We start from the raw sequence: 15,581 nt of genomic DNA on the forward strand, positions 1-15,581 counted from the left end.
TGAGATAGTAAGAGTGGAAATTGAGAGAAGCTTATGGAGTCTAGAAATATTTTTTGGAGGATAAATTAAGTTGGATCAATAAGAGAGACAGAGGAAGAGGAAGATGTCAGGGATGACTTCCAGATTTTTGGCATGAACAACTGGGATAGTGGAGGTACCACTTGACAAGATGAGAAAGGCTAAAGGAAGAACAGATAATAGGATTTGGGAAACCGATACAGAGTTTACTTTTGGACACATTAAGCTTGAAAATCTGTGAAATTCAAATGTGTTTGATATGGTTCTGTATACCGGTCCTTTGTCAGTTATGATCATTATGAATGTCTTCTATTTATAGTTTATTAAATATAGCCATATTGACAAGTAAGGTAGCCTTGAATCTGTCTCTAAGATTGATGGCCGTCTATAATATCTTGACACCTAAAAGGTAGGAAAAAAATGGATAGCTTTAAAATAGCTCAAGCTTATATTTCTTTTGTTTGTTTTCATTATGTTTAAGGTTGAATTGTATGAAATTGCTATTTTTAAGGTCAAAAATGTCTAATATTGGTAACTTCATATGGTTCCATTTAATATTTAAAGACCACATAATGGTCCTTTATTTTTGAAGATGTTTTTGCTAGATGTATGCTGTAAAATCAGTTTTTATGCATTCATATGTACTCCTAGTCCTTTAATCATCATTAAACACAAAGGCCTATACTTTTTAAAAGGTAACACATTTAAAATATGACAAAATGAAGATAAATTTTTAATCCAAAGTATTTAACTGGATTAAAATAAAATTATATTCCATATGACATTACAAAATATATTTTACACATAACTGTTCTTATAAATGTTTTGTTCTGCACTAATGTACAATTTATACTCTTCATGTACAAAGGAGTTGAATAACAGAATCATCTAAAAGTTTAAAGCTAAACCATATGATTTTCTTGTGTGTGTCTTTCTGGATTAGGGTCATATGCTATTTGTGTTTCATTTCTTCTGAAAGCATACCCTACTGACCAATTCCTAAAAGTATAAATTTTCTTTTATCTTGTACTTGTGGATTGGTTGGGTGCAAGAAGGTAACTTACATTTTTGCATCCTCATAAATCCCTCTGACTTGGATATCTGCCTCCCATTTGGATTTCATTTAGCCATATTTTACCTAATGAGGTTTTAGCATCTTAAAAGAAACAACTTTGATTTGTAGATTTTGTCATAAAAAATTGTGGATTTTATATTAGTGTTCTTTCTCCAGCTGATGCCTCCAGTGTAAGTAGCAAATCAGTGATAGAACTAAGGGCAGCTGGTGAGAGAGAGAGAGAGAGAGAGAGAGAGAGAGAGAGTGTGTGTGTGTGTGTGTGTGTGTGTGTGTGTGATATATGTGACATAGCCGGAGTTAATGACATAGGTATGTGCTGGTTTAAAGTAAAAAATGCTAGACTTTATTATTCATAAAGAAACTTTCTTAGTAGATATGCTTACCATTGTAATCACAGAAAGACTTATATAAAGTAAAACAAAATAATCTTGAAGTTTTGATTTTAAAATTGGACATTTGAAAAACCCTGAAATTCATTCAATTTTCATTTTACTTTTCCTAAAATCAGTTATAAGTTTAAAATATATATTATAGGAGAACTCATTTTATAACTTCGTAGCAACAGGTTAGCTGAAGAAAAATCTGTCAGGTTTGGCAATGGTTCAGAAAATATGTGAACCTGTCACTGTAAGCAGTCTCAAAGGGCGAAATGCTTTACAGGAGCTAATTAACCTTAGAAAATAATTACACAAATATGCAAATGTTGTTTAGATAATTCCATGTGTTATCAGCTCAGGTATTCCATCATAAATGCAGACCTTGCAATGCCTAGGTAGTAGAATCTGGCATAGTTGATAAGGCTTTGGTTACTGTATCACTTCTGTTTGGCATTTAACAATTAATGATGCCAAGAGTACATCAGGAAATTCAGCCTGTACTCTGAATACTACTGAGCTCCACGGTGTAAATGTTCTATGCATTCTGCCACTAGCAAGTTCTAATTAATCGATGTACTTTTGTCTTCATGCACTTTGTATATTTGCATATTTTAAAATCATCCAGCTTGAAGTTACTCAATACAAAATGCACTCTGATGTGAAATTCATGGAGAAACCTGTAAAGTAGATTTAGTATGTTTGCATTTCTGTAATTGAGGCATATTATAAAGTCTTTCCTCTTGAAATCTGTTTAGTTTCAAAAGACACTGCTGGTAGTATACACTCTGTGGATTCTGGTTTATAAATATATAATGATTGTGGACACAGTGTGGGCTGTGGGTTGGAATGACACAGATGCGCCTTGGAACAGCACCATCTCATTTATAAAATGGGGTTTTAGTAATGTAATATGTCAGAAATATATATTAAAAACTACTCTAAGTTAATTAATTCCTTGTGCTACCATTATTGGGCTTAACTGTTGCAGGAAGCAGCAAATATTTGGCAGAATTTGTTGCATCTTATAATGATGAGGATCTGGCTTTCCTAAACATTTGAATAGAAAAAAGCCATACATTTGTGAAAGCCTTGGGAAATAGTCACATAAGAAAGCCAGGTTTTTTATAGCTAAGGTTTAACTCCTTTATCACCTGTTTTTAAAAATAATACTTTGAGTTAAACTATTCCTTAATTATAGTCCTTCAAATACGGAATTCATGTAGCATCATTAACTTTCTTTTGACGATTCAGGATCACGATTGTTCCTGTCAGTTATCGTGCTTTAAATGCAGCACTGCCCTTAAGTTGCTCAGTGACAATGCTAGGAGTCCCAGACTCCTTGCGCTATATGTGCTCTTCCAGTTTTTGTGGGTTTTCTGTTTTTTCAGCTATCACTTTTTACTCTTACACCTGTTTGAAACAACCCCTTTGATTTGCTACTTGTAAACATGCAGTGGGTTCGGCACAGATGTTAGAATTTGTTAGATATGAAGATGTAAAGATCCCACTCAGATGCTGATTCCCTCTTAGAAGCCAGCAGTAGTTATTCAGTAGGATTTCTGATTTTTTCGTTGTTGTTTTCTTATTTTATTATAAAGAGCATTCACTTTGTACTAATTTTGGAAAGTTCAGAAAGATCTAAAGGAACTAAAAATAGAAAATATTCATAATCCCACCATCCATAAGCAGCTGCTTTTAATATTTTTATTTGATTCTTCCTAGTCTTTTTCAAGCCTTTTTTCATAGTGAAAATTATACCACCTATAAAATTAGATGAACTGCATGTATTACTTCATAAACTCACTGAATACTATAGCTACTTAGACAGATAAACTGTAATTTACTTAAATATTTATTTTTGCATTATTGGACATTTAGGCGTTATCCAGTTATTTGCTTCTATAAATGAGACAGTGATAAACGTCTCTGAACATCAGTCATTTGCCACTTTCCAGATTATTAGAAGCTAGATCCTGAAATGGAGTTTGAATATTCCTTTGTCTTGGTTTTTGCAGTGCATCTCATGGTACTTTGTCAACAGTGTCATTGCCAATAGTACTAGCATTGTTAGTCATTTATTAAATGCCTATAGCATGCCTTCTGTTTATAGCTTGAATCCAAAAGAGAATCTACCTTCAAATTGCTTATATTCTAGAAGGAAGAAGTGACATGGCAGATTAGATAAATAGCAGGATAGAGAAGAACCAATGAAATAGTACAGGATTCAATTTAAGCTACCATGGCTAATAGTAGAACTGACATGTAAACTTGATCCAACAATATTTTACAGTAGTTTTAGTCAGGACAATAGTCAGGATAATAATACATGTAAATAGATTAAATACTTTCCATATATTGCTTGTAAGATGCTGTGGGTCAAAGGTTAGCAAAACTCCTTCCCCTTCTGTATGAGAATCTGACCTTCAGTTAACTTTCTAGCTCTATGTCCCTGGAAGCCTGATAAGGTGGTGTCTTAAGTTAGGTTTCCCAGGTAACAGATTCTGAAGTTGCATGTAAGAAGTTTGTTGGGGGATTCTCTTGGGATCAGCACCTGTAGGAGAGCAAAACAATAGATTTTGGTCCAAGGAGTTGAACTTCAATATAGTCACAACAAAGGCCTCATCTAACTCCTTGGTGATCTCTGGATCTGGGATGGCTTTTCAGAGATGTCCTGCCTTGAGGCAAGAGATAGGTCCTTTATAGATCCACATCATCTCAACCAGACATTGGATGTAAATTGCCTCAGAGGTGGGGTTGTAACTTTAGTCAAGATAGCTTTATTTGGCTGAGGGCAATTCCTAGAGAGTACCTCAGTTAAAGCTATCAGCTGCCCAGTGTGCCACTTGCACGCTCAGGAAATGAGTGCCTCTAACTAAAGGAGGCTCTGGGAAACATACCATGGCATCCACTCTAAGTGGTTGGTTGCTGGGCAACACTGCCTATGGTAGAAAATGACCCCTGGTTGGGAAACTGCATCTGGATTAGAAGGAATTATAATGGACTATAAATATCATAATTTTGATCTTCCCTGAGGGTAGTAACTCTTGTAATTGGGCAAGTCCCTTGCAGGCAAGGACCCTGGAAGCCATGCCTATGGAGTTTTTGCAAGAGGTATTGGCTTCTGTAGGTTAGAAGACTTTTAAGGCAGGATAACTCCTATATCTGCCCAAGGTGAGTCCGATTCCCTCACTCCTGAGCTAACACCCCATGGGCCAAAGAGAGTAACTCCCACAAGGTTCTGTGTTGTGTCTGCTACAGGAACTGCTGTGAGGCTTCCATTGAAAGGAATGCCTGCTGCTGCCCTGATGGCAAACTGTGATTCCTACCCTGGATCTTTTTGGGTCAATGTGTGTCAAGTGTGGCCTAGAATAATCTTGTATAATGGTTTAGTTGTGCCTATGGATAACCCCCTAAGCAGGTGTTAAAGACATTTTTTTTTCAATTGAGTCTGGCTTTTTAGAACATTAGGTTTTAAAATCTAAAACTAAAGAATAATTTGATGACCTTACAGTCAGGCTGAAAATATTTAAGTACTTGGGGCACATGGATACTTGAGATTTCTTTTTCCTGCTGCTCATAGACCATTTTAACAGATATCGCCATAGACTGTGGAAGAAGAGACTCAGCTATAATACTAATCTCTGAAAACACTAGTCTTTATATGTGAACAGGGGAAAGAACTGTTAGTTCTTAGCTCTCCTTTAGTCATAGATGGGACATTTGGGCCTGGTTGGCAGTTTCCCTTATATATCAAAGTTTTGCTGATTTTTCCTCTGAAATTACTTATTCCATCCCTTCCTTTCCATTCACTCTGCCATCACCCGAAGTAGTGGGAGAGTCTGTTACTGCTGAACTGCTCCCTTGGAAGTGTTCTCACCTTTAGGTTTTGCTTAGTCTGAGCTGCATTACCCATGAGATCCCAGACTGGATTTCATGATAGCAGTTTTGTCTAGGATTTTCAGCTATTCATGTGTAATCCAGATTTTCCCTAGAGCATGAATAAGATCCCTGGAAGTAGTAAGAAAGAAGGCTGGAAAGATGGGTTTAGAGATGTTGGCTAAAGAGTTCCAGTTATTTATTTTGTAGGCAGTGGCAACCATTTCAGTAAATGACCTTTCAGGCAGGAGAGTGAGTTGATCAGAGCCAGGCTTCAGCAAGATTAAGGTGGCAACAAAGTAAAGGGAGAGACTAAAAGAAGTGAGACTAGTTAAGAATCCATTGTAGGAGGACTCAAAATGAGGTGGGAATGAGAGGGATGGGACAGATAGGCTCTCAACAGTATAAAGGAAGAATTAGTGACTGTGAGAAGAAAGCAGGCAGGACTTCGCTGAGGTCAGGTAGTGTGAATTTATAACAGACCCATTGGACTTGGTGTCAGGACAGTCCATCAGGAATAGAGAAAGTAATACTCCTCACACACTAATGCCTCTCCTCTCTTTATGTATTAACACCCTTAAGAAATTGCAAACGCATTGAAGGCCAGGATCATGGCTTAGCTCTTACCATCCTTACATTTCCACTTCCAGCGCAGAGCGTAGGGGGACAGAGTAATCTAATCTCCTATGTGTTTTTATTCTGTCCATATATAGAAGAATATTTAGGACCATCACAGATATTTCACATTGTTAGTTCTGCCAACTATCAGCAGATAGAAGCTTTGTTATCTCTATTCCTGTTTTGTTTTTACATTTCATTGTGAGATATAACTAGGGAGACCAGGTATCTGGGTTTTCTCTAGACAGTCCCAGTTTAGACCTGTTCTCCAAGCACAATTACTAACATTACCTTTCTTCACTCTCAAAGGTTTGTAGAATAAATTCTATGGTCCCTTTATATATATGTACAGAAAAGTGCTAAGTATGTATTAGTCAGTTTAACTATAGCTATAAAGAACACACTTGTGGGGCTTCCCTGGTGGCGCAGTGGTTGACAGTCCGCCTGCCGATGCAGGGGACACGGGTTCGTGCCCCGGTCCGGGAAGATCCTACATGCTGCGGAGCGGCTGGGCCCGTGAGCCATGGCCGCTGAGCTTGTGCGTCCAGAGCCTGTGCTCCGCAACGGGAGAGGCCACAGCAGTGAGAGGCCCGTGTACCGCAAAACAAACAAACAAAAAAAGAACACACTTGTGTAACTGCTACCCCAGTCAAGAAATGAAACATTGCCAGCCACTAGAAGTCTATTTCCCAATCACAACTCTATCTCTCTTCCTTAGAGTTAACCACTATCCTGCTTTTGATGATAACTATTTTCCTACTTTTTATACTAATGAAAGCTAAATCACTAAAGCCAAAAATGCCTACAAAGATTTCCTTCCAATTATGATTCTTCTATTTATTTTACATACTTTAGGTGTGGGTAATTTCGTATTTATGTTACTAATAGATATCTTTGAAAGTATATTTGTATTTTAGTATATGACTACAAGGTTGTAAGTAATCATTTCTGAAGATACATGTTGTGTTTTTGTTATTTATTTATTACCCTGTGATTTAATGAAGAAGACACAGCTCTTGGCCTCAGGAATTTGATTAACAAGCAATTACAATACAAACTATTCAGTGCAATAATGGGAACATGGGGATGAGAGGGAAAACTTTCACTAGAAGGTGATGTTTTATTTGAGTTCTGAAGACAAGTAGGAATTATGCAGGTAAAGGTGGTGGGTGAATTAAAGGCAGAACACTTGGGTCACTTTCCAAACAACAATAACAAAAACAGCCCAGAAATAAGAAAAGTATGGCACAGTTAGGTTACTATAAGTTGTTCCCTGCAGTTGGAACACAGAGAGTGTTCTGTGTGGTCTCTCATGGTTGGAGAAGTATATCTTTTGGGTCATTGTATTTTGCACATACATTTCGAGGCAGAAGCCAGATCATGTAAGGTCTTAGTGTCATTCTGAGTTTGAACTTGGTCCTGAGGGCAATAAAAACACTTCAAAGAGTTCTAAGCAGTGAGTGAGCAACATGGCGACATGACCATATTTGCATTTTTGAAAGGTTATTCTTACTACGGAATTAGAGAGAGAGAGTATTTAAATGGGCAATCCTAGAGGCAGGGAAACTTGGACTGTAGACTGTTGCAGTCATCCACTTGTGAAAGGATGGGCTTGAGCTAAGCCAGAGGAAATGATAAGGGAGAGAAGTAGATGGCTTTAAGAGACAGTTGGGGACAGAATCAACAGGTTTTTAATGATTGATTTTATGTGGAGTTTGAGGGAGAGGGAAATAAAAGATGATGCTCAGATTTCAGCAGGAGGTGGGGAGCAAAGACAGTGACACAGGTTTGGAGAGGAAATTATTAGCAAGGTGTTGAATTGGTTGAGTTTGAAGTATCTGTGGGGCATTCAAAAGGAAATGACCTTGGGTCTGGAGCTCTGGAGAGAAATTCAGGGTGGAGATAGTCATTAGGGAACAACAGCTTTTAGGTGGTAAGTGAAGCCATTCATATGGACCCTAATATGATATTTAAAAATTTCTGAGGTGGAAAATGTGAATAAATTGTGTTCATTGTCTAGTACCATGACATTCTTAGGGAATTAGTCTTTTGGTGTTAAAGCTTCCAAGAAATATTCACACAAAACGTTTTCACGATCTGTTTTAGTTTTTATCAGTTTGGGTTTTTTTTAGCTCTTTGGTTGTTTGTTTTTTCTTTTTCTTCCTTTTTCATATTATCCGAGTTTTAATCACAAAATGTGCCAACTATAGCAATAAACACAATAAAATGAAGTTATTATAGAACTTTTGGAACTAAAGCAACATTCATACATTTATTAGGGATTAGCAAATTAGGAGAAGTATAAAAGGTCCCAGGTTTATATGTTTAGATTTCTTCCAGTTCTAGAAATAAAATATGTATGGAAAATTCTTTTAGGAAAAAGGTGTATTTTTAAAATAATATAAATTGAAAATATTTGTTGTTAATTTTCTGCTTATTTTCAGTTTACAGAGGTACTTACAACTTTATAAATCAAATAATTTAGCTGTATGTATACTATAAGTATTTTCAGGTATACGTATAGAAATGTATCTGATTTTTCTTAGTGTTACACTGTTTTATCATAAGACCACTATAACTTTCTGCTATGCAATTCTAATGTACTTAGATATATTTTAATATCTCCGATATGCCCAGAATGAGCAGTTTCCCCTCAAAAATGTACTTATTTAAAATACTTTCTTTCAGAATATTATAGTAGCACTTAAGTTTAGCAGTAATTTACTAATGGTTTAATACTAATTTATTCCCTAATTTGGATCTTCAATGTAGTTTTTTTGTATTGTTATTATTTGAAATGAGCTATAACCATCTTATTTCTTATGCTATGTAAGCAAGCATATAATTTAATTTTTGATTACTATGATAATAATTAGATACAGTATGATATATATTATATTTGTTTTACTTATAGGAAAATGGTTCTCCTGAAGAACATGCAGTCTATGTGTGGGACCATTTCATAGCCCAATCTGCAGCTGAGAATGTATTTTTTGTTGCTCATAGCTATGGAGGACTTGCTTTTGTTGAACTGGTAAGTGCATATTTAACTCTTGCTAATTTCCAAACTCCTTACAGATTTATCCCCTCCACTCCCTTTTTCTTGGTGTCATTACTTTAAATTATTTTATAAAGGATGAAAATTATGTATTTTGAGTAAATAATTTTATGATGTTTAAAAAGAGTATATTTCTTTATTGTGGTAGAACTTTTCAGTGCTAACCAGAAAGCTTTTTGCCTGTTCCTTATTTATGTATTACCTTTTTTTTAACATCTTTATTGGAGTATAATTGCTTTACAATGGTGTGTTAGTTTCTGCTGTATAACAAAGTGACTCAGCTATACATATACATATATCCCCATATCTCCTCCCTCTTGCATCTCCCTCCCACCCTCCCTATCCCACCCCTCTAGGTGGTCACAAAGCACCGAGCTGATCTCCCTGTGCTTTGTGGCTGCTTCCCACTATACATACTACTTTTTAACTTCTACATTATAGCCCCACTTTCCATACATTTTATATTTGTGATTCTTGTTTTAATGGGTACATCGTTGAAGCATTATTATCTGTAAAGTGTTTAAAATTTCAGTAGACCCTTTAACTGACAAAACTGCTATCTCTTCAAGTTAGTACTTGATCAGAATCCATATAATTAGTATTAAAACTATTAGAAAGCTCCCATTAATCTAAGTGGGACTCAATGCTTGGTCTTAAAAATCTTTGCATTTCAAAATAATCTGATTCCTAGGGTGAAGATTATGTGTACATAGTGGAAAATTATCAAGATTTCTAAATTTGGTCAGTATTATATGCAGTATTGCAGTTAGCACACTTTGTGCAGGTATGAATGATTAACGATATATAATCAGTCCTAAAAATGTGCTCCATGTCCATTACCCCTTATGTCACAGGAAGGTACCAGTGCTCTAATAAAATGGTTAATTTGATAAAAGTGCATTTGATAATTTTAAATCCAAATGGCCTAAAGTGGACATTAAAAGCCGGCGCAGCATTGGTTGTCTAATTTTTATGTTTCTAAACTTTGCTGTGTATTTCTCTTCATCATGGAAATTAAATATATTTCCATGGTCTTTTCAACTTTCCCACACCTTATTGCTTACCCACATGATTTAGGTATAAAACTAGCAGTGACACCGGAGAACACTTTAGCTGACCTAAATTTACAAATACTGTGCTCTCTTAAGATCAGTAAATAAATCATTTATTTCTTAAATTGATTTCACTTTTTTTGAAATTATATTCAAGTACTTTTAACTGCTGAATTTATTTATTTTAATACATAATGGGTATCTTAAGATAGCTCTCTAACATACAAGTATGACGTCCTTTTTAAAATGTGAATGTTGCTTTTCAAATAGTTCTTTTAACCATACAGATATAGATTTATACAAACACACATGTATATAGCTGATATATATGTACCTTATGTTTTCTTTCTGTAAGCCATTAAATTACATAAAACATGAAATTTCATGACTTACAGAATAACTTAAAATATGTCTGAAGGCCTGTAAGACTTCAAATTTCAGATTTCTGTAAAACATAAATTTCCATATTTTTACCTTAAGACAGTTAACGAAAACCTTTTGTACATCAAATTTGGAATTTAAGTGAATTTTGGACAGTTTTAGAAATGAATTTAAGATGCCAGAGTAACAGATGACCAGTGTGTCAGTCTTATTTTGCCTGTCCTTCTTGTCACACACTGGTGGATATTTCTGCACTTTTGTTCTACTTTAATATAAAGCACACAGATGTTTCAGAACAAGACTTGACTTCTGACCTTGAGGCTATTAGGGTCAGGGTCCTCAGGGCCTGTGAAATTATCACAAGCTGAGCTAAAGTTTTTCTCCATCACAGGAAGTAACCAGTAAGTAAGAAGTTAAAAAGGAGCTTTGTCAGAGAGACAAGATGGTCTCAGTAAGGGTCAGCTTCTGTAGTCTGCTATCTCTGCAGGAGGTGCATGCATGGGAGGAGGAATATAATATAACCACTGGCACATCACATATCTGACAGGCAACACCAGGACTGAGAAGTCTATTTAACGTAATATACCTTGTTTAGGTTTTAAAATATTAATGGCGATTATCTCAACTTCATATATTTGCTACTTTTTGTCAAGTAACTTTGATAGGGGCATGTAAAGAAGGTGTATAGATGGTGGAAGCTAAAGAAAAAGTAGTTTATGACCTATTGAAAAAAATTTCTCTAAATAAATAACATTGTACACTAAGTTTTACATAAATTTTTGACAATACTTGATTAATATATTTAAGACCATTGTGTTTCTACTTAGTTTCAAGGATTTTTGAAAGATAGCATTGATAAACAACAAAAAAAATTGAAATATGTTTAAACCTTTTGTTTTTGCCTAAAGCTGAATAATATTCTTTCCTATTCTCCCCATTATTCTTAGAGGAAAACTCATGGTGTTTAAAATGTTGACAAATATTCTCTCAGGATTTCTCAACATATGTGTATTATATGAAATTGTTTTACATGGATTAAAATATTTAATATTAACTTTACAAGGAAGTGAGTTGTGGACATCTTAAATTACGGTTTAGTTTTTTATCTCAATAGTACATAATGTACATCAGACATGAAATCTTTTGGATTTCAGTAAAGTTTAACTTTTTAAAAATTATCATAAAATTTTCCTCCTGATTCAAGACTCTACACACACACACACACACACACACACACACACTCCTTATAGATGGAACAACGCTAGTTTGTAGCATTAGGTTTGAATGCATGGAGATTGTTCTTCTACCATCCTCATTCAAGTTCACATTCTTTTTTAGGTCATGAATTTTAAGAAAATTTATTTTAGATGTGAACTGTGTGACTAGTACAGTTTCAATATTATGTGTAATTACTTGTAGTGCTTATTGTTTAAAAACAGGTACCAGTCAGGACCCATGCTAAAATGTATCTTGCCATTTATTAAGTTAAAATTACGTATAATTGGAGTTTAAAATTAAGGTACTACTAATAGAAATCTGAAAAATTACTCTTAAATTTAGAGCACAAAATAGTTGTAGAGCTTTTGTATTTTGCTAATTGTTGTTTTTGAAAACTGAGAACATAATTTATTATTATATCCTATTTTGAAGTGCTAAAATTTTCCTGAAGAATACAAGAGGTAGTTAAGAGATTTATTTTCAAAACCAGTGTTCAGTTATGGTAGTAAATATTGGAATTTGATCAGGCCTAACCTCATAAAACAGTGTACAGTTGACTATAATAATGAGAAAAGTCATACTAAAAATATGCTTTTCACTGCTTTCATTCCCATTATATGGTAGCAACTCACGTTTCTAATTCTCTAAACTTTCTGTAATCTTAGTAAAAATAGATGTTGTTAAGACAGCTCTGGTAACAATCCTAGCATTCAGTCATTAAAGCAAAAGGGAAGAACTATTTATTTTATGAATTGATAATGAATTTTAAAAGTAACATACCTACTCTATGCTATCTCTTCTGTGTATTTAAAAATAATGCCAATATATAATGCTACCATTATTAAAACATCATTTTCGAAGCTTTAAATTTCTAAGAAATTCTATTTTATATGTGGTAGATAGAATTAGTAGTCATAATCAACAGTCATTTACCAAATTCATTTAGAAAAACATCTACAACTAATGCAGCTTGCTTTTGCCTTATATTAGTGGTTAAAAATTTAAACTCATTTGTTAGAAATTAGCTGTCAAAAAACAATGCAGTTTTTAAGCTTTTTCATAGTCTCTTTCACCAGCCATTTTATGAAGTGATTCCATTGCTTCCATACTTGGTCATTTCAGAGTGCTTTGCTCTTGTCATTGTAGATGATGGTTAGTTTGACAAAATCAAGCAAGCTTAAAATTTTCTTTTATTTGCAAATGAGTTAGCTTTCTTGTCAATGCCCAGTTTCCAATCTTAACTCACCTTACCTTCCCTGTTTGCAGTGCTCTGTACATCAATTTGCATTCAGATTTCTTTCCTTAGTCAAAGTGGGATTGTTGATATTTCTTTTAGAACACATTAGACAATTTTAGCAAATATATTTCATTAGCTTATTGAATCATCTCAGCTGATATAAAATTAGTATTTTTCATATTACTTTTATTTTCTTTTCCATGTTATCAGTGGTATGTTCTCAGCCACCATTAAAAACATCTCTTAGAAATGTGTGAAAACTGCACCTTTTGAAAGTGTATCTCTACCCACTTTTGATTTTGGTTTCTCCATGCTTGTCAGCACTTGATTGGCACCTCACTTGCATGTGAATTAAGGAATGAAGGGAACTCTATTTTCCTGCCATTGTTCCATGCTGGGCTCTCTAGCCTCCAGGCAGCCTAAGCTGACCTTCAGTAGCTGATAGAGGACTATTTTTTGGACTTAGCTGTGTGAGGACACTCAACCTCAGTCTACTCTAAGTTGATCTTTTAAAATTGCCTAGAGCATGATTTGGGTTTACACTGAAAAGAAAATGGAATGGGACTAAAAGAATTAGTTTTTACCTTTAGTGACATGAGTTAACTATGACCTTAAAGAAACATCATTTACATTTTGTCTACAAAGAACAAAGCAAATTGGATAGTAGCATATCTACTTAATGTGATCAATGCTAAAAAATGGGCTGCTGGGAATGAAGAATTGAGGAGAGGTAGAATAAGGGCAGATAAACAAAGAAAAATTGATCCATTAGAGTATCAAAACAATTCAGGCCAAAAACACTTCTTACAAACCTACTTTAAAATATAAGTAATTCAGTAAAAATAAGTCTCCATTTGTAATATAACTTGAATTTCTGAGTTGGCTGCCTACATGATACAAATAGCATGTTAATGCATGGGATGGTTACAACTTGTATGGAACGCTATCTTAATTCTCTAGTTGTTTTTTTGTTTTTTTTTTTTTTGCGTTACGCGGGCCTCTCACTGCTGTGGCCTCTCCCGCTGCAGAGCACAGGCTCCGGACGCGCAGGCTCAGCGGCCATGGCTCACGGGCCCAGCCGTTCCGCAGCATGTGGGATCTTCCCGGACCGGGGCACGAACCCGTGTCCCATTCATCGCCAGGCAGACTCTCAACCACTGCGCCACCAGGGAAGCCCTCTAGTTGTTTTATATGAAAACAATATAGTTTCTTTACTTTGTATGCTCCTTAGAGAGAAACCAGAGATTATATTATTTTTGCCTCCTATATTCAATTTTGTTTAATTTTTTGCATATACTATAGATACTGTCTTTTGATTGATTGGCGATAACAGTAATTTTAGGAGTTAGTTGCAAGAGTCCAAGTAAGATCCAATAAAAGGCTTTACCAACGTAGAAGTGGTGGGAATGGTAAAGAAGAAGCACACATTAGACATTAGGAGACAAATTCTACATGGCTTAGTGACATTGGATCTGGAAAGCTGAACAAAGAGGAAGAGGGTGTAATATCTTTCCCTGTACTCACCTACAGAAGCATGTCGAAGTGGATATGAAGGGTATCCAAGCACAACAGATAACAAGTAATGAACAATGATTATGCAGATATGTAGATATTGGGGAAAATGTTTGCATATACTGGGTATTTAATAATTGTGGTCAATAGAATAAATGAGATATCAAATCAGAGTTTTTTAATATACATTTATTTATTTATTGTTGGCTGCATTGGGTCTTCGTTGCTGCGCTCAGCTTTCTCTAGTTGCAGTGAGCGGGGACTACTTTGTTATGGTGTGCGGGCTTCTCATTGTGGTGGCTTCTCGTTGCGTAGCACGGGCTCTAGGTGCACGGACTTCAGTAGTTGTGGCATGCGGGCTCAGTAGTTGTGGCTCGTGGGCTCTAGAGCACAGCCTCAGTAGTTGTGGTGTACGGGCTTAGTTGCTTCACGGCATGTGGGATCTTCCCGGACCAGGGATCGAACCCGTGTCCCCTGCATTGGCAGGCGGATTCTTAACCACTGCGCCACCAGGGAAGTACTCAAATCAGAGTTTTAAAAGGAAAGAGTTACATATACAGATATGATTTTTAAGCTTCACAATTTACCTATGTATTGAGGTTTGATTTTTTTTTAACTTTTACTCAAATGATTTTTAACATGTATTAGGAAATCTCACTGTTTAAAAGAATGATTCAGTTTATTAGTTTTTATGTTAACTCCTCTCCTTTTGTCCCATATCTAACCAAGCAGTGTATTTTGTCAGGTTTTTTTTTCTCTGAAATATTGATCATGTCTTTTCCTCTCTGTGCCCACTGTTAATTTCATCATTTCACAACAGTATCACTGAACTCTTATACCCATTTTCTTACTGGCTCTCTTTTCTCTCCATTCCATCCTGTATACCACACCATGATCGGTACTATTTAAACCCCCTTTTTACTATGCCATTCCAGAATCATACTGGCTCCCTATTGTCTCTTGCATCATCTCTTCTCTCTGTCACTTTAAGACTTTCTGTATAATCTGATTATCTTTTTCCAACTATATTTTTCCCAATAGAAACTCTCAGTTCTAGTCTAATTTCCTTACTGCCATTGTTCCATCTCACTGTACCTTTACCCCCGGCCTCCAAGCCCAGTGTAGTAGGAGAACATGAAACTTGGAAGAAGATGACCTG

General features: G+C 35.4%; 1 protein-coding gene across 3 annotated transcripts in view; it reads left to right on the top strand.

Annotated features, from left to right (window-relative positions):
- The window catches only part of ARB2A (ARB2 cotranscriptional regulator A), a 433,180-nt gene that overhangs the window by 232,656 nt on the left and 184,943 nt on the right, over window positions 1-15,581 (top strand). For all 3 annotated transcript variants that reach the window (XM_082836445.1, XM_082836443.1, XM_082836444.1), the window contains one exon: window positions 8,879-8,998. In XM_082836445.1, the coding sequence (XP_082692571.1) occupies window positions 8,879-8,998 (120 nt within the window). The remainder of the gene's footprint in view (window positions 1-8,878; window positions 8,999-15,581) is intronic.

Source organism: Leucopleurus acutus (assembly GCF_964270905.1).
Source record: "Leucopleurus acutus genome assembly, chromosome: 3".
In the NCBI taxonomy this organism is placed as follows: domain Eukaryota; kingdom Metazoa; phylum Chordata; class Mammalia; order Artiodactyla; family Delphinidae; genus Leucopleurus; species Leucopleurus acutus.